General features: G+C 39.4%; 2 protein-coding genes across 2 annotated transcripts in view; both read right to left on the bottom strand.

The window, feature by feature from the left end:
* Positions 1–187: 187 nt before the first annotated feature.
* Positions 188–16,257, bottom strand: slc5a3b (solute carrier family 5 member 3b). Its single transcript, XM_061971183.2, has 3 exons — positions 13,792–16,257; positions 13,427–13,721; positions 188–4,498 (listed from the first exon to the last, which is right to left on the bottom strand). Exon 3 carries the CDS (start codon positions 4,253–4,255, stop codon positions 2,120–2,122), a length of 2,136 nt encoding a protein of 711 aa, XP_061827167.1. The 5' UTR covers positions 4,256–4,498; positions 13,427–13,721; positions 13,792–16,257; the 3' UTR covers positions 188–2,119.
* Positions 16,258–16,402: 145 nt separating this feature from the next.
* Positions 16,403–20,903, bottom strand: part of morc3a (MORC family CW-type zinc finger 3a) — a 50,687-nt gene continuing 46,186 nt past the window's right edge. The window contains exons 14-18 of the mRNA XM_061971180.1: positions 19,819–19,918; positions 19,685–19,757; positions 18,837–19,596; positions 17,096–17,238; positions 16,403–16,984 (exon numbers count right to left, since the gene is read on the bottom strand). Coding sequence (XP_061827164.1) covers positions 16,807–16,984; positions 17,096–17,238; positions 18,837–19,596; positions 19,685–19,757; positions 19,819–19,918 — 1,254 coding nt within the window. The 3' untranslated portion in view covers positions 16,403–16,806. The remainder of the gene's footprint in view (positions 16,985–17,095; positions 17,239–18,836; positions 19,597–19,684; positions 19,758–19,818; positions 19,919–20,903) is intronic.

The raw sequence follows: 20,903 nt of genomic DNA on the forward strand, positions 1-20,903 counted from the left end.
AGAGAGCTTTATGGGCGCAATATAGTATTCGCATTATGGTACTTACACATTTGAATGCATAAAAAAATTAAGACGTATTACCAGTTCTTGTCTTATATGATAGGCAAAATAAAAAAATATTTATAATATACTTATATAATATGGGACCTACAATTGTTATTATAGCCAGACAACATCAACACACGTCTTTTGTTTCCACGATTCTTTATTTAAAAATGTCATCAAATAAAATCCATAAAAATAACAATGTATTCTCTCTCAAAAAATATTGACAAGTTTTAAAGCTCTTTCCCAAAGAAAATATCAATCGCCCTTAAAAATCAATCCTCCCGTCATAAACACACACACACACACACACACACACATTAACTGATGGGAAAAAATAGTTTAACACTGTTATAAAATGACATGAGTCTTTACTTTAGTTTTTTGTTAGCGTGTGGAAACAATGATCTGAACCTGGTCCGATACAGATTGTTAGTGCGTTCATGATCAATAATAGGCAAGGAAATTAAAATCCATAACCTGAAAAAGCTGAATTTAATCGAATGGCTTTCAATGAAATGTCACAGCACAAGTCTTGAGTGTAACATACATAGATTTTTTTTAGTCTAGCAAGCCACACTAAGACACATTTGGTGAAAGGTGGTATAAAAGATGTACTTTGAATGATACTGGAGCGCCGCAGTGTGTTCAAAGTACATGTGGACACAATAGATACACTTGCTATGATAGGAGCCAGGAATTAAGTAGCAATCATAAATAAAAATCCCAACCGCAACAAATTCATAATATATTTCTAAATTATAGATGGATACAAAATCATGAGTATTGATAAATTTGTTGATGTAAGATGCTATAGTAGTGCATAAAAAAAGCTTTTTGTTGGTTTTCAAATGTAACACAAAGGCAATAAAAAATAATACAACCTTAAACACAAACAGTAAAATGGTTAAAGTACCATGTGATATAAGCTTAATTCATCAAATTCTAGTTTTGTGCTTCTTTCCATTTTTAAAAAGGGAAAAATGTCCAAAAAAAATGACATGAAAAGGGTAAAGGGATCACACTACGTAATGACTAAAAACATAATGGTCTCCCAAACAGAAGAGGTTTGGTCTGGATTTGTTAGTGAAATAACACCAAAGGACGCACTTCTACTAATATAAGAGCTCAGCAGCACAAGCTTGAGAACTTTGATGGATTAACAATTCAGAGTGTAACAGGACGCTGTCACAGTTCGGTACATAAATTGGTTTGGATCGTTTTCGGTACGGTTACGAAAATTGAATAACTGCTTCGTTTGTGTGTAAATAGCTTTAATGGGTGTAACGGGACGCTGTCACAGTTCGGTACATAAATCGGTTTGGATCATTTTTGGTAGAGTTAAGAAAATAACATAACTGCTTAGTTGTTGTCGAGACAACTTTAAAGGGAATGGTTTCATTTATTAAGCAAATGCTAGACAAACTCAAGTACAGCACGTTTAATTAATTGCACAATTCAACATGTATGACAAGGGGGAAGAAGCAAAGCTGATTTAATTCTACCCCTACTGAAAATTGTCTGTGTTCTGGGTAAACCTCTGTACCATATTGGAAAATTTGATTACAAATTCATGTACCGTGACACCCCGACAATACTCTTACTACAAACACATGAATGATACAGCAGCAACGAAGCTTGCAATCACGGTCAACCGAGAAAGAACAAATAAATCACAGGACATTTTTCACACAATACAACAATGAATAAAAACACAGGTGCATATGTCAAGTAAGGCAAATATTAAAATTCACTTCTAGAAATCCCAGTAGATATTCAGAGCGCAGGATTAACAACAAGCGCTGTACAAAACGTACAGGCAAGCGCTAGGTAAAGTCTTCAAAAGGAGTACATTTTTGTTGGTGGGGAAGCTTTCATCATTCCAGAAAAAATGACTAGAATAAGCTTAGATCTCTGTTAAAGAGCTAAATAAGACAACTGTAAATATTACAGACAGAGCTTCTCAAAGCTATATAAACGTATCTGTTTGTAACAGCATAACCCCCCTCGCTCCATGTCCACCTTCCTTCTTTAAAAGCCCCCTCCCCACCAGTTATTTGATTCAAAGTGTAAACTAAAGCGAGAAAAAGACAAACATGAAGATACCCACAGAGCAGACAAACAATAGGCCCAAGTTGAGGAGGACTTTGACTCGCGGGGACTCGTACAGAATCTCTGCAACGACCACAACGTCCTCCTGGGACATTTTGTGCTGAGCGTTCTGCGATGGTGCCTTGTAGCCGCAAAACCAGTCCAGTGCACGAATGCACCGGCTGGTCTCGCTGCTGCCGTCGCCATGTTGTTCTTCATCTCGGGGCATCTCTAGCTGCCTGTTGCCGAATCTGTCCGCCGGGGTGGTGGCAGGGGACGCACTGTTGCTTGGGGTTGCAGGATCGTGGTCCGTAGACGGGACCAGGAGTTTGATATCGGCTCCGTCCAGACATCGCTCCTTTTTAACGTCTGGGGGTAATTCTTTGTGTAGGCTTCCGTCGCCATTGCAATGGCTCTTCTCTGTAAGCCTGTACATTTGCTCTTTATCCTTACAGGGCACTTTTTTTATGTGGCGCAGCCCCCACACTGTTGTGGTGTGGACCTGCTCTTCATCCAGCGGAGACGTGAGAAGGCTGACCACCACAGCCACCAGTCCTGAGATCCAGAAGAGACCGGCCGCAACATACATGTAGTGGACGTTAATGATGAATGAAGGTCTGGTATCTGGCTGGTCGCAGGGAGGCTGCCGGTATATAAAAGCCAAGATGAGTCGTATGGTACCTAGAGTGAACCCGATCATGCCTCCACAGAAAGCACCTTTCTCGTTACAGCGCTTCCAGAAAATACCAAGCAGGAACAGGGCAGCGATTGGTGGCGTGAGGTAGCCAGCAACCTCCTGGATGTAGAGATATGTCTGACCACCTTGCATGTCAATGACGACAGGAACCCAAGCGATGCTGATGACCACCATGCCCACCACAAACACGCGGCCCACAAGGAGCAGCTCGCGTTGGGACGCCTTCTTCCGGACCGTCTGGTAAATGTCCAGAGTGAAGATGGTGCTTGCACTGTTGAAGATGGAGTCCAAATCACTCATCAGGGCAGCAATCATGACTGCCATCATCAGACCCCTGAGTCCAACGGGCATCACGGCCATGACCAGACGAGGATACGCAATGTTGGAGCAGCCTGCCTGAGAGCCGCATACAGCCATGCAGTGCTCTGGCCCGATGCAAGCTAGCTCATCTGCAAACAAGATGCGAGATATCATGCCCGGGATGACAATAACAAACATGGGAAGGATCTTGAGGAGCCCTGCCATGAGTGTCGAGCACTTTGCATGGACAATGTTCTTTGCTGCGAGCACTCTCTGAACAATGACCTGGTCAGCACACCAGTACCAAATGGAGGCAGGGGTTTGGCCTAAGATGAAGCCTGGCCAGGGGTTGTCTTCATCTAAAGGGCCGCGAAGAAGGCGAAGGGAGTCTGGTTTGGGATGAATGTGACAGGAGGGAGAATAGGTGTAGTTCCCTGCGGCCATGATGGCAGTAACATTGGGGATGGCCTCCATGTACTTAGTTTTGACACCTTCTAGCCCGCCCACTTTAACAAGGCTGATGATAGTTAATGTTAAGGCTCCACCGATCATCAAAACTGCCTGGAGGGCATCTGTGTACAAAACAGCCACCAGTCCACCAGTGACAGTGAGCAGGGCGGTCATACTAATTAGCAGGACAATGGCCACGTAAAGGTTCCACCCAAGGGACTCCTGGATGAAGAGTGCGCCGGCATACAAGTCCACAGACAGCTTGGTGAAAATGTAGAGGAGCAAGGACAAGAAAGCATAATAGACTTTGAGTCGGTTTCCGCCATAGCGCTTGGACAGGTACTCGGGCATAGTGAAGACTCCCGAATGGATGTACACGGGGACGAAGACCCAGCCGAGCAGCTGAAGAAGCAGGAGGGCATTAAACTCCCACGCTCCCACTGCAAATCCACTTGCTGCTCCTGATCCAGCCAGCCCGATGAAGTGTTCGCTGCCGATATTACTCACAAAGAGCGACGCACCAATCACTATCCATGACATTGAGCGTCCGGCCAGGAAGTAGCCGGTGACGGTGCTACGGTTGGCTTTCCACATGGCGAAGAAGCCGATGACGAACACCAGGACAAAGTACAGCACTACGACAGCAATATCGGCCGTCTCCATTCGACTCATTTTCAAAAGTAAAAAAGGGACTTCTTAGAGTAATCAGTGAAAATTCAGTAATCTTATGAAACAAAACAAAAAAACTAGAAATGCTCTGCTTTGGTTTGCTGTCTGGATGGAAGCTGTGGTATCCACCGCCAGGTCTAATTCACTAGCAGTGCGTCAGATGGGCTTATCCACTGGCACTCACGGTGTTCTACTTTTATAGGATGTTGTGGGCTTCTGGTCTAGAAAAGTCTAGAGTTTTTGTTCCTGTAAGACAGCAAAGGCAAAGAAAAACACCTCATTAGATATTTTGTTTAATTGAAAAAAGGGTAATAGTAATGTTTTTGTTTTGAACATGCTTAATAAGTTACATTGGGGAACATCACGTTTAAACGTACACAATTCAACATGTCTGAAAGGATTAGGAAGACACAGATCTTATTTAATCCTCCTACAGTGCATCCGGAAAGTATTCACAGCGCTTCACTTTTTCCACATTTTGTTATGTTACAGCCTTATTCCAAAATTGAATAAATATTTTTTTGTCCTCAAATTCTACAGACAATATGTCAAAACTATAATGTAAAAAGTTTTTGTAATTTTACAAAAAAAAATGTTTTTAAACTAATCATTTGTACATACGTATTCACAGCCTTTGGTCAATACTTTATGTATGCACATTTGCCAGCAATTACAGCCTCAAGTATTTTTTCATACGATGCCACAAACTTGGCACACCTATCTTTGGGCAGTTTTGCCCATAACTCTTTGCAGCACCTCTCAAGCTCCCTCAGGTTTAGAGCTGCAACCAACGATTATCTTAACGACAAGTCGACTAATCAGATAATAAAGTGTACACATATTAAATGGCCCTAATATTTCTATCGACTTCTAAATGCAGCTAAAGTTATTTCAAAGAGGTTTACAAGCAACAAAGATGACTAATTAATTCATAAATATTGATTTATACTGTAACTGTGCTGCTCATTCAGCTGTTAAAAATAAATTGACTATTAAATTGTTGTCCATTTAAAAGAAAGGAAAGGCAAAGTGCTAAAAAACAACAACAATTAACCTTGTTTAGGTATTTTTTTAAAAAAAGTTTAAATAGCAGCAATGAAAAACAACAAAACACAAAATCTAACTTTCTCAAAAAGAAAAGCATTTTGTGATGTTAAAAAAACGCACACTGGTATATTGACTATTGAATAACTCTTGGCAGATTTAGCACTTTAATAGACCCAATGTGTAGATTTCTATCTTTGATTAATTCTTTAAAAAATGTTGGTTATTTAATAGAATGTGTTTAATCTTATGATACCTCCGCATTGGTGCATGTCTTTCTCTGTGGGTTTGTGCGCGCGCGCATATTGCGTTTGTTAAACTACTTTTTTTCCCGCCATTGCAAATTGACGCTACTTTAAAAAGTACTTGACTTAGTGTGGACAAAGTTTAGATGGCTGACTTTGGCTAAAATTATAGATGTCTCACTCTTGTTAGCTAGCTAGCAAGGTAGAAGCTAACACTCTTACCGAGATTGAGACCGCATCATGCCTCCGCTTTAAATGCTTGTGTATCACAGATGTACTGCCGTAAAAATGCAAAATGAGCAAGGTATTCATGTTTTTAACAAGAACGTGAGGAAATGGCCTTAAACTTTAAATGTTAGCACTGGTGTTGCTTTTGCGATTGACCCACTTCCACCCGGCTATACTTTTTTTGAATTCATTTGCAAAAAAAATTAAAATCTTTCTTCACGTTGTCATTATAGGGAATCTGTGGAATTTTGAGGACCAAAATGAATGTATTCCATTTTGGAATAAGTCTGTAACATAACATGTGGAAAAGGTGTTGCACTGTGAATACTTTGCAAATGCATTGTAATTGAATACAAAAATGGATGGACATCAAGTCTAAAAATGAAAAATACATACAATGAAGTTTAGCATTAGCAATACGACAGAATTGTTCAGATGTGAGCTAATCATGGGGTTAGGTTTTAAATTGGTTTAGCCCATGACCTTCCAGATAAATCTTATAGGCAAAAAAAAATACAGACTAAGCACAACCGCTCTAAACTTTTAAAGAAGCTTAATAACATTACATAAGAAATCAAGGAGTCGAAATAGAATCGCAAATAATGCAGCTGAAGAAGACTCTGCAGTCCGAAATGACATGGTGTGACTTTAAACTTTGCTGTCCAACTTCAATTCCTCGATAAAGTCTGCAAGAAAGTTCTTTCAAGAAAACTTTTTGAAATGGTAAAATGGGATGAAATCTCAAAATAAATATTCAAAAGGTTATGAATTATGAAATCAACTGGAAATTCTGTGACATTGAGTTTTCCCCAAATGACAACACACATACGTCGAATGTAGTCTAAACTTAAGGTATGTTTTTGTTCCATGTGTCTCTTTAAAAAAAAAAAACAGCATGGTTACACCAATTGAACATAATACACATGCTTTACAGCCAAAATTCATACACTCCCTTATAGTAGTACCTCTGCTTTGTGTCAGTCTCCATAAAAGAAGCCGTTGTTGTCATTTTAGTGACTCCTCATCAAAGGCTATGCTCCACAAGTGCATCCTGCCTGCTAGCTTCTGAACCAATGTCCTGACAAACACGATAAACCAGAACATAACAGAAGCCTTAACACAGTAAATTTGTTTCCGGTATTTAGTCAGATTTTGTATGAAAAATCACACGTATTTAATTAGTTAAGAAATGTTGGCTTTTTTGAAAAACTTGCCCACCCCAAAAACAGGCTACCTCAAATAAGCCATGTATTTGGTATTAATTACGGTTTTCTCTTAAAATTGGTAGAACTTATAACAAAGGAAATACAATCGTTAAAAATTAAATAACCAATTTATTTGGAAATTAGGATTTTGAACAAAAAAAAAGCATGCACTTGAATTACTGGGAAACTTTTTTGGTACAATTTCAAAATTTGTGTCAACACCAAAATAATAAAGGTGCCTTGGTCCGCTGAAATTTAGTAGAGGATTGTGAACAAAAAAAATCATGCACTACTATAAATGGGGGAAAAAGCAATTTCTTGTTATTTAATAACCATACTTCCTCTTTGAAACTTTGTCAAATGTTTTGCAAAATACATAGACACCTGAATTAGTAGAAAACAACACCATTTTCCAGGTATGTTTTTATCCACCACTAACTTACAAATATATGTTAACATTTTCTGGCTAGAGTTGAATATTTTCGTATTTTTTTTACTGAAACACAATTTGCGACTGTTGAAAAATTACCAAGGAAAATGTACCTGTATTGTACTGTTTTTACTAAATCACCTTGAGAGGAAGCTACTGACACCAGCCCACTAGAAAAACATTGACTTGAGTTAAGTGGACTAATCAATTAGTATTAGTCCTATCTTGCGAGCGACAGGATGCACAGAGTAAGGTGTTTCCGAGAGAAACTGAACCTGGGCCAGGTATTATTTATTGTTCTGCTTCTGCGAAAAGAAACCAAAACCAGTGAGCTCACGTAAGTTTATGAACCAAGTTCCTGAGGATAAGGACATCCTGGTACAATAACACAACACACATGCTCAATGCACAGCTATACCTTAAAATGTTTACCTCACCAAATGGCTAATGCAGTATTCAAATAAAATCATAGTCATGAATTAAAACAGAATTAAAATGGTTATGCTTGTCAAAGATCCTTCACATGACAGCACCTACTGCAAAAACGCTAGTCAAAGATACACTACATGACGTACGTTCTTCTGTTTTTAAGGACCTACTTCAAAAACTCCAGTCAGAGATCTATATAACAGGAGTGTTCTGCTGTTTTTCTAAAGATGCTAAATCGGCATACTTTTTCCACCGAGGGTCTCATACTGAATGCAGTGGACCACTTTGTATTATGTTTATTTATTTTCAAATTGTAGTAAAAAGGTGGAGAAAAAAAAACAAAAAACAGTATTTTTAAATTATTAGTCATTAGAATCTATATTATTATTCTCTTTATATTGTGCAATTTTTCAAATTTTTCACAGGGACTAATTGTATTTCTGCCATGTACTGCTGGCCACTAAAAAACAAGCCCCATTTTAGACAGCTGCTTTACATGACAGGAATATTCTGCTTTTTTATTTAAACCTTTTGCAGGAAATGCTAGCCTAAAATCAGTCATATGACAGGAGTGCTCTTCTGTCTATAAGGATCTCTAACAAAGTCAAGAAAGCCCTCTATAACAACACTTTTTAACCATAGGGTCGCCAAAAAATATCGGTTTCTCAGCTGTGCAGAGGCACTCAGTTGTAATACACTTTTCCACCACGTGTTGCAGTAATGACAAAGTCAAACAAACCGAAGAAGTCTGGAGTCAGAGAGAAGCGTCTTACTCATAAAAATCATGACTAAAGTGATAAAGCTGTATTTTCGTTTTATTGACAGTTTACACATTACTTAATTTATTAGTCATTTAGTTAGAATTGATAAAGAACATAATGTCATGGCTGTCTTGAGTTTCCAATAATTTCTACAACTCTTTTTTTTTGTGATAGAGTGATTGGAGCACATACTTGTTGGTCACAAAAAACATTCATGAAGTTTGGTTCTTTTATAAATTTATTATGGGTCTACTGAAAATGTGACCAAATCTGCTGGGTCAAAAGTATACATACAGCAATGTTAATATTTGGTTACATGTCCCTTGGCATGTTCCACTGCAATAAGGCGCTTTTGGTAGCCATCCACAAGCTTCTGGTTAAATTTTTGACCACTCCTCTTGACAAAATTGGTGCAGTTCAGTTTTCTGACATGGACTTGTTTCTTCAGCATTGTCCACATGTTCTCAATGGGGTTTAAGTCAGGACTTTGGGAATGCCATTCTAAAACCTTAATTCTAGCCTGATTTAGCCGTTCCTTTACCACTTTTGAAGTGTGTTTGGGGTTATTGTCCTGTTGGAACACCCAACTGCGCCCAAGACCCAACCTATGGGCTGATGATTTTAGGTTGTCCTGAAGAATTTGGAGGTAATCCTCCTTTTTCATTGTCCCATTTACTCTCTGTAAAGCACCAGTTCTATTGGCAGCAAAACAGGCACAGAATAATACTACCACCACCATGCTTGATGGTAGGTATGGTGTTCCTGGGATTAAAGGCCTCACCTTTTCTCCTCCAAACATATTGCTGGGTATTGTGGCCAAACAGCTCAATTTGTGTTTCATCTGACATCACATGGACAAAGATAAGACCTTCTGGAGGAAAGTTCTGTGGTCAGATGAAACAAAAATTGAGCTGTTTGGCCACAATACCCAGCAATATGTTTAGAGGAGAAAATGTGAGGCCTTTATTCCCAGGAACACCATTCCTACCGTCAAGCATGGTGGTGGTAGTATTATGCTCTGGGCCTGTTTTGTTGCCAATGGAACTGGTGCTTACAGAGAGTAAATGGGACAATGAAAAAGGAGAATTACCTCCAAATTCTTCAGGACAACCTAAAATCATCGGCCTCCATGCACCTCCTGGTACCCTAGCACCTTCAAAACCCTAAAATCTAGACTCCAAACATCCCAGAACAAGCTAGTCAGGTTACTTTTAGACCTCCACCTCAGATCACACCTCACTCCAACCCACTTCTCCAAAGTGGGCTGGCTCAGGGTGGAGGACAGAGTAAAACAACTTGCACTGAGCCTAGTCTATAAAATCCGCTATACCTCCCTGATACCAAAGTACATGTCAAACTACTTCCATAACGTAAATGACCGACATAACCACAACACCAGGGGGAGCTCTACAAACCACGTTAAACCCAGATTCCGATCTAACAAAGGTCTTAACTCATTCTCCTTCTATGCCACATCAATATGGAATGCACTACCAACAGGTGTAAAAGTAAGTGCACCTCTATCCTCCTTCAAAACCGCACTAAAACAACACCTCCAGGCAACTTCAACCCTTGACTAACACCCTCCCCCCTCCACAGATTGTAAATAACCAAATGTAAATGATAAAATGTATTTCTAATGTATATACTTGTTCTTATGCTATCTGAACTCACTGTGTTCTCTGCTCCCTGTACATATCCTACCAATTCAGACCTACACTGTTTCAATGTCCATTTCTCTGATGATGCAATTGTTGATGACTGAAGTGCTGTTATCAACCAAACCCTCCTTACCCCCCCCCCCCCCCCCTCCACCCCCACAGTATTGTAAATAATGTAAATAATTCAATGTATATACTCTGATGATTAACTTATGTGATGACTGTATTATGATGATAGTATATATTTTTACCATGAATTGATTTACGTGGACCCCGTTAAGTTGAAAAACGTATTCGGGTGTTACCATTTAGTGGTCAATTGTATGGAATATGTACTGAACTGTGCAATCTACTAATAAAAGTTTCAATCAATCAATCGAAATCCCTGAGGTTGGGTCTTGGGCGCAGTTGGGTGTTCCAACAGGACAATGGCCCCAAACAGACGTCAAAAGTGGTAAAGGAATAGCTAAATCAGGTTAGAATTAAGGTTTTAGAATGGCCTTCCCAAAGTCCTGACTTAAACGTGTGGACAATGCTGAAGAAACAAGTCCATGTCAGAAAACCAACAAATTTAGCTGAACTGCACCAATTTTATCAAGAGGAGTGGTCAAAAATTCAACCAGAAGCTTGTGGATGGCTACCAAAAGCGCCTTATTGCAGTGAAACTTGCCAAGGGACATGTAACCAAATATTAACATTGCTGTATGTATACTTTTGACCAAGCAGATTTGGTCACATTTTCAGTAGACCCATAACAAATTCATAAAAGAACCAAACTTCATGAATGTTTTTTGTGATCAACAAGTATGTGCTCCAATCACTCTATCACAAAAAAATAAGAGTTGTAGAAATTATTGGAAACTCAAGACAGCCATGACATTATGTTCTTTACAAGTGTATGTACCGGTAAACTTTTGACTACGACTGTATATGAGTTCAAACCCGGCCCAGTCATACCAAGACTATAAAAATGGGACCCATTACCTCCCTGCTTGGCACTCAGCATCAAGGGATGGAATTGGGGGTTAAATCACTAAAAATGATTCCCGGGTGCGGCCACCGCTGCTGCCCACTGCTCCCCTCAACTGGTGATCAAGGGTGATGGGTCAAATGCAGAGAATAATTTCGCCACACCTAGTGTGTGTGTGACAATCATTGGTACTTTAACTTTAATTAGCACTGCATAAATGTATGCAATTCTTTTAAACCATTTTTATGAGTCCTTTATTTTGCAGTACATTTGATTAGTATTTTGTTTTTGTAATCAACCAGACCCAAGCCTTGGGAATAACCTTTGTGATTAACATATCATTTGACAAGGTTTATCCTGTTAAACTGAGAATATGTCAGATTTGTTTATTGAATACTTTAGTGTTAATATTTTATCAAAAAGGTTAAGAATCTCTGCTCTAAAAACAGAGTTTCTGCAGGTATCAGAAAATCTAATGTAATGCTTTTTAATGCCTTATTAATGCAACTTAAAAATGATTTGAATGCCCATGTCCTACTGCTGATCGTTATTATATATAGTCGAAAGCAGGGGTCGGGAACCTTTTTGGCTGAGAGAGTCATGAAAGCCAAATATTTAAAAATGTATTTCCGCAAGAGCCATATAATATTTTTTAACACTGAATACAACTAAATGTGTGCATTTTAAAGTAAGACCAACATTTTTAGAGTATAATAAGTCTCTTATTATTTTTAATAACATTGTTATTCTGAAGCTAACCAATAATAAATTAAATACTTCTTACAATTAATGCGACTTCTAGAACAGGTGCAGTAGAAAACTGATGGATGGATTAAAATGCATGAGAATGTTTAATATTTTCAACGTTATTGTGATTACCAGCGGAATTATTAATTACTTATTGTGTTAAGCAATGTCAGGTAAGATTAATCTGAGAGCCAGATGCAGTCATCAAAAGAGCCACAGGTTCCCTACGACTGGTCAAAAACATACAATTGCCTGTATAAACAAAATTGAAAGCATTTGACAATAATGATGTTGAATAGTTGAAATGTTTACATTAACTGTGGCCTAACTAAGCACTCATTTATTCCTAATACATGCACGCAACCTTTCAAGCGTAATAAACATATATTTCATGACTGTAGTATTTTTAACCATTGCAATTGGAAGGTCAATAACATAATTATCCTAAATAGGTAAACAAATATAATTAAATGGACTCAATATCATTTTGTAAAAATTGTACTTCAATAAATATTGACCATCTTGAAATGCATTTTATGCAGCAATTTGAAGAAGAAAAAAAAAAAGGTCAGGTGGTTTGTTTGTCTATTTCAATTGTATAAATTTAAAAAATAAATATTAATGCGCCTTATAATAAAGTAAAGTTTAAGTACCACTGATAGTCTCTCACACACACACACACGGTGTGGTGAAATTACCCTCTGCATTTGACCCATCCCCTTGTTCCACCCCCCTGGGAGGTGAGGGGAGCAGTGAGCAGCAGCAGCGGTGGCCGCGCTCGGGAATCATTTTGGTGATTTATTTATAAATTACAATTAGACGGGATCGTTTTTGCCGTTTATAAAATTAAAGATCCTCTTTATATTCACTGTTTCTAGAAGTCTGCGTTTACATCACTCAAGGGGGCTTTTGGAGAACCCTTCCACACTCCACTTGTTGTCCCCGTTGCTTGGAATAATGAGGCTGCCGACATGGAGAGTGTGTTGCAGGTTGCAAGGCAACCCCGTTGCCGCGTTGAACAATGGCCGCATTAATGCATTGCACGAAGACTGACTGGCCGACTGACTGACTGACTTAAATCACACAGAGTCGGCGCACAGCAGCTCACCTATTTAAGACACCGAGAATGTTCTAGAACATTCTACAACATTCGTCCACGCGCACCTCACGTGTGCCCCAATATTACACCCTTATAAAGTCATTTTAGTAAAAATTCAATTATTACTGTACATACGCAGTGTTTTTGCATTGTGACATTTTTTGCGAAAAAATAAGCCTGACCAAAAAAATTACATGCTATGTCACTTTCGACCAGGAAATGACCGCTATATACGTTGGACGACATTGCCCATTTTTTTTATTTAAAAAAAAACCACTTTTATTACAAACACATTAATTTGGAGCGAAATAAAATGCTACAGCAGTTGGAACCGAGAAATAAAAACATTTAGTACCTTTTAAGCTAGCTGTTGGGATGCTAAAGGAGACAAGCAAACACGCCCCCGTGGAAGAATGATGAGGAAGAAAGGAGCGCTCCTTCCAGCACCCAGTGCACCTCTCCTGTGGAAGGAAGACAAAAGAAACGTCCTTCTTTGAGAAAATTAAAAACACAAAAAAAAGAATGCAGTGTCTTATAACGGCGATTTGAATGATGTTAGTGGGGATGCCAAGCCCCCTCTTCTCCTTATACTTTACTAGACCGAGGCTAGGCCACGCCCCACACGTGTGGCTCACTCGTGACGCGATTGGCTGCACATAAAAAAAGATAACATTTTAACAAGACTTTTGAGTTGCATATAAACTTAAGGCATGTTCTTACCTTTTTGTTCTTTGTGTTCACAAAAAAATAAATATATATATCGAACCGCTCCTCTCTGGGGGACACACCCACCTTTTATGGATGCTCCCTTGTTTTCGGATACTGAAAGAGAGGATTTTTGTCTATACAACAAATAATTAATTAAAAGGAAAGAAGATGAGGAATATTACAAAACTGTCGCTGATTAATCAAATAATGTCCGTGGAATTTTATTGATTTAAGCATTTCTCAACATATAAAAGGCAGTCAAAGTGACGAGTGCTACAGCATAAGCGGCCAGGTAGAGGTTTAAAAGTCTGCGCTGCTGCAAGTCATGGAAAGTACCAGACACTCCCCCTACATGGACTGATTAGAGAAAACTAATCTGATTGTTTGAAGGTGACGTGCACATATAGATTTGTCTGAAATCGCACGTTTAATTTGCAACAAAACCTTTAGGGAAACATTCCAATATATCTAATGCACTGGGATGACATATTGACCCCACATTTACTTTTTCTAAATGTATTGTGTCATCATCGTATGTGGTTGCAACATACCTCTGCTATTCATACTCAAAACAGTGGAAAATTCCAATATCTTTTATGAGGTTAACATACTGACATTACGGATTGGTTGTTTTTCAGGGGCAACAAGACAGCCACTATCTTCACATATTTCTTGAATGATAAAAAAAAGAAAAAAGACGAGCGGTCAGTAGGAGATAAGAAGGGTAACAAAACGGTTGACTTTCATCAAAACATCCTGCAAGGCAGACAGAGCTCTGCGTTTACAGGGGGAGGGAAGCTGAGTAAATTTCCACTCACTCCGCTGGTGCGATACGTCGGAAATTTCCATTTCATAGACGACTACATTTCCCGGCGAGCCTTGCGCGACGTACCCGATGCCGGTGAGAAAACAGAAGATGCCCGAGTGCATACATTGCGGTACGACAAAAGCCAAGTATCGCCGCAAAAATTAATAGTTTCGTTTCCTGGATGCATCGACATTTTAACAGGGAGTGGGGTTGTTGGTATTGTACTACATTCACCAGACATTCATTGAAATGAAACAAATTATTCATGCTCACGTGATCCGGTTCCACTGTTTTTACAGTCAACTGAATGCGGTTAATTTTGCACAATATATTTGGCGCCAAGTGAGCAAAATTTACGAGGCAGACAATTTGTTGGCATATACCGGTCACAAAAATGTCCACTAAACTTGCAGCACGTGTTATATCCACGCCAATAAAATAGCCATCTTTTTAGGAAGGAGCAAAGTCGGAAGTGTATTGACACAAAAGTGCAAGCGCATGTGTTCACCAAGGCCTGTTCAATATCATTTTAGGTAAGAGAAACAGTGAGACGGAAAGGAGGGGAAAAACAAGCCTCTTTGGCCGGGGTAACAACAAAACCATTGTTTTCTTCCCACCACCTCCCAGTGGTTTTGACTTGGCTGATTAAAAACACCAGTAATGTCTTCCAATGTTCACTACACACATGATCACTGTTTCATTGCCACTGTAATAAACACATTGGTCACAGCTGGAGTGACTGAGGGGACCAAATCCATTATTACAATTGCGGGATGTGTGTACAGTATTGGCAATAAAAATTAGATGGCCTGTCCAGATGTCAAATGAGCTTCTATAAACTACAATGGCATATACATGCGAGAAGACATCAATATACTTATAGAAAAATAAAGATTCACTCCCTGCTTGGCACTCAGCATCAAGGGTTGGAATTGGGGGTTAAATCACCAAAAATGATTCCGGAGCGCGGGGACCGCTGCTGCTCACTGCTCCCCTCACCTTCCAGGGGGGTGAACAAGGGGATGGGTCAAATGCAGAGTTTAATTTGTGTGTGTGTGTGACAATCATTGGTACTTTAATTTTAACTTTAATCTGTAGCAATACACATGGCTTCTGAGAAATACTAAGGAATGTCAGGGGGGTTATGTACTCTGCCGCTGTAGTGCCATCTATTGACTAAAAAATGTACTGCTGTGCTAATGTAAAGGCCTCCAGATTTACAAAGTAGCTGCACAATCACCCATGAAGAGACTTACCTGCACAAACATGGCTTTGAAGAAGAACCGTCAAATAACAAATGTCAGTGCAGGAGTGTTTTTTTTACACTAACCTTGAACTTAAAGGCCAGTCTGGTGCCATTCCTGGGCCGGGCCCCTAGTTGAATAGCCCTGTTGCAGATTATACAAAAATAACACGCTTACTGCTGCCCCATATTTATAGCACAGTGGGCCCGGTACTCACGGCTGTTTCACGGTTTTCTATTATTAGGCATACTTTCCATCAGCAGGAGTATCCCAATAGGTCTATAAAGAGATGGCTGTCCTTGCAAACAAGGGCTTGTGTTGTTTGGTGCAATAGGAGACGAACTACCAGCAAATGTAATGAAACTCTAGAACGTCTAATTTGCCCTAGAGAATTAAGTCAGTGCAGGATAATGTGTTGTCAGATATTTACACGATGACTCATTTTCAGTGGATAGTCAATTTATACTGATCTCCACAGCTCCCTCTAACCAGAGTAATAGTAATACATACAATCCAAACAAAAAATACATAACAAAATAATGGCAGAAAATGAGATAATTCATAATTGTAAAAAAAAAAAAGTTTTAATAGACAATTGTTTTAACAGTGTTTGGAGCAATCACTAGGTTTTATTGCACAACCACGCTTTACAGATGCATGGCCATCTGCCATGATCTTTCCCCAAAACATTAGACGCAACATAAAAAGCTTTGATTGCATATTGTTAGAACTTCAAGTGAGATTTCATTGGTATGTTTTGGGGGTTTTTTTTGCATCAAGGCGCGTAGAGAGAGTCTGTATTTGTTCAGCCAGCCATTTTCTGAGTTGGATTTTTCAATGCAACTAGCCACAATTCATCATCCATAGAATAAAGTCCAGGGTTTGTCCCCATGTGAAATTGATAACACATAATAAAATACATTATAACCCATTCAGCACACGGTGATGAATTCCCCACACTCGGATGAACGTGTACTACCTGCCAGTACAGTTTGAGCATGAGGCTTTACCCCAGTTTGAGTATTTGTCATCAGAGACTACCTGCTCCAAGATCTCATCAATGACATTACACTCATAATTGACTTGGCCCAGGTCCAGAAAAGGCACAAAGTTGACAAGGAGGCGCCCAATGTTGTGACGCAGCTCAATCAAACTGAGAAAAGAGGGAGAGAAGCAAGTGACAAAAAGCAATTAAAAAATGTCTTGCAAAAACACACAAGACTGCATACAAATACACAAAAAACTTTTGGGTTTTTTCTCCAACCTTTTGTATGTATCCGGACTCGAAGCTCTGTTCTCTGTCTGCGTACAGTCCTGTGTTTGCTCTCTGGGCTGCTGCAGCAGCTTCATCCTCAGGTCTGTGCGCTGGGATGACAGGAATTTCCTCTCCCGCTCAAGACTAGCCAACTGATTGAAGACAAGAAGATGTGGACAGCACACAGCAGGGGTAAGACACCACAGACCAACAACAACAAATAACGCCGCTTATGATTGTGTTTGCTCGTTAAGAATTTTTATTAGGAAAATTCGTGAAAATGGCTGAAACAAGCAGAGACACTGTTGATTCAGTGTTTTGGTCGTGTTAACATAGGAATGTAACAATAAAGAAGAATAACGATAAACACCGTAAATCTCCTGACAGAATTACCGTTTTAAATTAAAATGATCAAAAAACTGTGATTGGTAGCTGCACTTTGAAGAACTCTCGGACTAATTGGCACCAGCTCGTTAGCTTAAATGCTAAAATGAATAATTTATAATACTAAAATGTATTTATATTTTCCCATTAAGAAACAACATACCCCAATCTAAACGTATATAAACACATTGCTGTCTGAACAACTAAGCTACTCAATTGTGAACATTGAACCTGCAAGCTGGGACATTTACTGCACATCCATGTTAGCATACCTTTGGGGTTTTGCTATGTTCTAAAAGATGCATGTACCACTTTTTTGAGCGTGTTAGAGACAGTCCTGCAGTGCATTTACAATGGAACCCACTTTTTAGCACGATGAAGGTGCACCTTGGGAGTCGCGAACAGCAAGCGTTTGCTGGAATGTTACGGACGCCGGCAGACACCAAAACGCATCAATATAACTCAGTCCCATAGAGGGGAACTGCAATTTGGGGTGAATTTTGTCCATCATTCACAATCTTTATGTGAGACAAAAAAAGTGCCACAAACGAGCGTTTTTGTGTGATCTCTGGGTCTCAGTTGAATGTCAAAGTTGACCAACTTCTCAGTATATGGCTACAACCTTCGACTATCCAAGTGAGAGGCATGATTTATAATCTCGAATTACCTTTCACCAACTCAGAAGTGATGCAACAGCTTAATGTCAATATCGTATTGTAGCTGTACAGCTAGTTAATGATCACTGCACAGCTAAAAATAGTTTGTCTGCGTTAGTGCTTATAATAATAGTATTGCTAATACTTGGTTAATATTCAGGTCAAGAGATGTAAATGGAGTATTGTTGGTGGTTTGTGCATGTTTTTATAGAGGGTTTTATGGTACTCCCATTAGCTGCATTGTAAGCCACATCATACTTATCATATTACCGTATTTTTCGGACTATAAGTCGCAGTTTTTTTTCATAGTTTGGCCGGCATCCAGTGCGACTTATACATGTTTTTTTCCTTCTTTATCATGCATTTTCGGCAGGTGCGACTTATACTCAGGTGCGACTTATACTCCGAAAAATACGGTACACAACATAGAATGTATAAAAAAAAAAGTTATTTCATCAAGTTTGCGTGTGTTTTAACACACGCAAACCTTTAGTAGATCAGGCTCAAAGAGCACAAACTTTTACTGAAACATGACATTTAGTCAAGACTGGAACCCATTATACATGCTTACATTCATTCTTAGGGGAAAATGTGCTTCAATATACTAACTTTTGTATTTTCAAACCCAGTTTAAAAACCAAGTGGGTTTGTAAATCGAGGTTCCACTATACACATCCCGAACACAAACAAAAAAAGACAAAACTACTGACCTGTGAGCGCAGTTGATCCCTCTCCCTAGTTCTTTCATCCAGTGCCCAGACAAGAGAGTGAACTTGTCGAGTGATGTCACCCACCTCCTCATCCTCCTCCCCGACTGCGCCAGTGCTGGGTTTGGTCTCGGCACCTTCCAGTAAAGCAGCTCTGCTGCTTACGAGCTGATTGATGTTTTGTTTGGCCTTTTTAAACAAGGTTCTGTAGTCTTTTGGCAACTCCGTCCGGCTTGTCCCGTGGGAATTCCGACTGACCGCATCATGTCCCTCGCACTTTATGTCTTGATCAAGTGCATCCGAAAGCCGATTAAGTAATTGGGTCACTTCTTCGTCATCACTATCGACACAGTATATTGTTTCCTCTGTCTTAAGGGATTTATTTCTGCTTGGAGTCTGCCGATCACTTTCTTGCTTAATTGATCTTTGCTGTATGCCGCGTGCGTTGACCTTTTCTTCCGTTTCCTCCCGCTTTTCCTTTTTCACCGTCATCGGTGCGTCTGTCTGGGTGACTGTGTGCGCCATACCGAGAGGTGGTAAAGGGGAGGAAGTGATTCCTGCAGCTTTTGGCTCAAACGACTTATTGCTGACATGAGTATTACTTGATTCAAAACTCAATGTATTGGGCTGGAGGATACTGATAGAGTCATTACTGTCATCTGAGGAAACTGCAGCAGAGCTCAGTCGGCCAACGTCTACCAAAGCGTTTACCCGGTGTCTTTTCTGCGTACTTTGTGGCTCAGCGGCATTCCCTCTTTTTCCCCTATTGCACACACAAATCGCAGTAACTTACTGCATGAAGTAAAGTGACCATAGCTGAACTGAAAAAAAAACAACCAGAAAAATCCTACCTTGCAGGAGGTGTCGTTAGGGAGCACACATGTGAAATAATCGGAAAACCACTGCTACAGGAGGGGCTGGAAGCTAGAAAGAAATGAGGGATTTATCTTCAGTCATTTAAATGACAGCAACACATTTTCTATACCTGATGGTGAAAGGATGGTCACCAGTGGCGCAAACACACTCGTTTTTGGTGTCTCCACTTTAATAGTACTTCTTGAAGTAGTGGATGGGGAATGGCCTGTCTGCATATGAAAAAAAACAAAAACACTTTACACCATTTAATGTTCACATTGCATCTAAAACAGAGGTGTAAAACAGAGGTGTTCAAATCTTTCCAACGAGGGCTCCATACTGTAAAATCGAAGAATGGGGTAATTATAATTACCGTATTTTTCGGACTATAAGTCGCAGTTTTTTTCATAGTTTGGCCGGGGGTGCGACTTATACTCAGGAGCGACTTATGTGTGAAATTATTAACACATCCTATATCAAATAATATTATTTAGCTCATTCACGTAAGAGACTCGACGTATAAGATTTCATCGGATTTAGCGATTAGGAGTGACAGATTGTTTGGTAAACGTATAGCATGTTCTATATGTTATAGTTATTTGAATGACTCTTACCATAATATGTTACGTTAACATACCAGGCACGTTCTCAGTTGGTTATTTATGCCTCATATAACATACACTTATTCAGCCTGTTGTTCACTATTCTTTATTTATTTTAAATTGCCTTTCAAATGTCTATTCTTGGTGTTGGGTTTTATCAAATAAATTTCCCCCAAAAAATGCGACTCATACTCCAGTGCGACTTAAATATGTTTTTTTCCTTCTTTATTGTGCATTTTCGGCCGGTGCGACTTATACTCCGAGCGACTTGTACTCCGAAAAATACGGTATGTGAAAAGGCTAACACCAATCCAATATACCATATACTAATGTTTCCAGAATTAAGACTGCTGAAGAGTTCATTGTAAACAACATAGTGTGAATTAGTTTTGTAAACAACATAGTGTGAATTAGTTTAACACCAACAGGTGAGTATGGCAACAGACATTTCAAAACGCATGTAACGGGAGCTAAAGCTGCTGGATGCTGACCACTCATGAATCATGAAAAAAGGGCAGATATTAAACTGACATCTTGTGGAAGTTGCAGTGTTTCCCAGACATTCGTATATCTAACTTAAATTAGGGGCCGCCACAAGTAAAAAATAAAATAA

This window comes from Nerophis lumbriciformis, linkage group LG13 (genome assembly GCF_033978685.3).
Source record: "Nerophis lumbriciformis linkage group LG13, RoL_Nlum_v2.1, whole genome shotgun sequence".
NCBI classification, from domain to species: Eukaryota; Metazoa; Chordata; class Actinopteri; order Syngnathiformes; family Syngnathidae; genus Nerophis; species Nerophis lumbriciformis.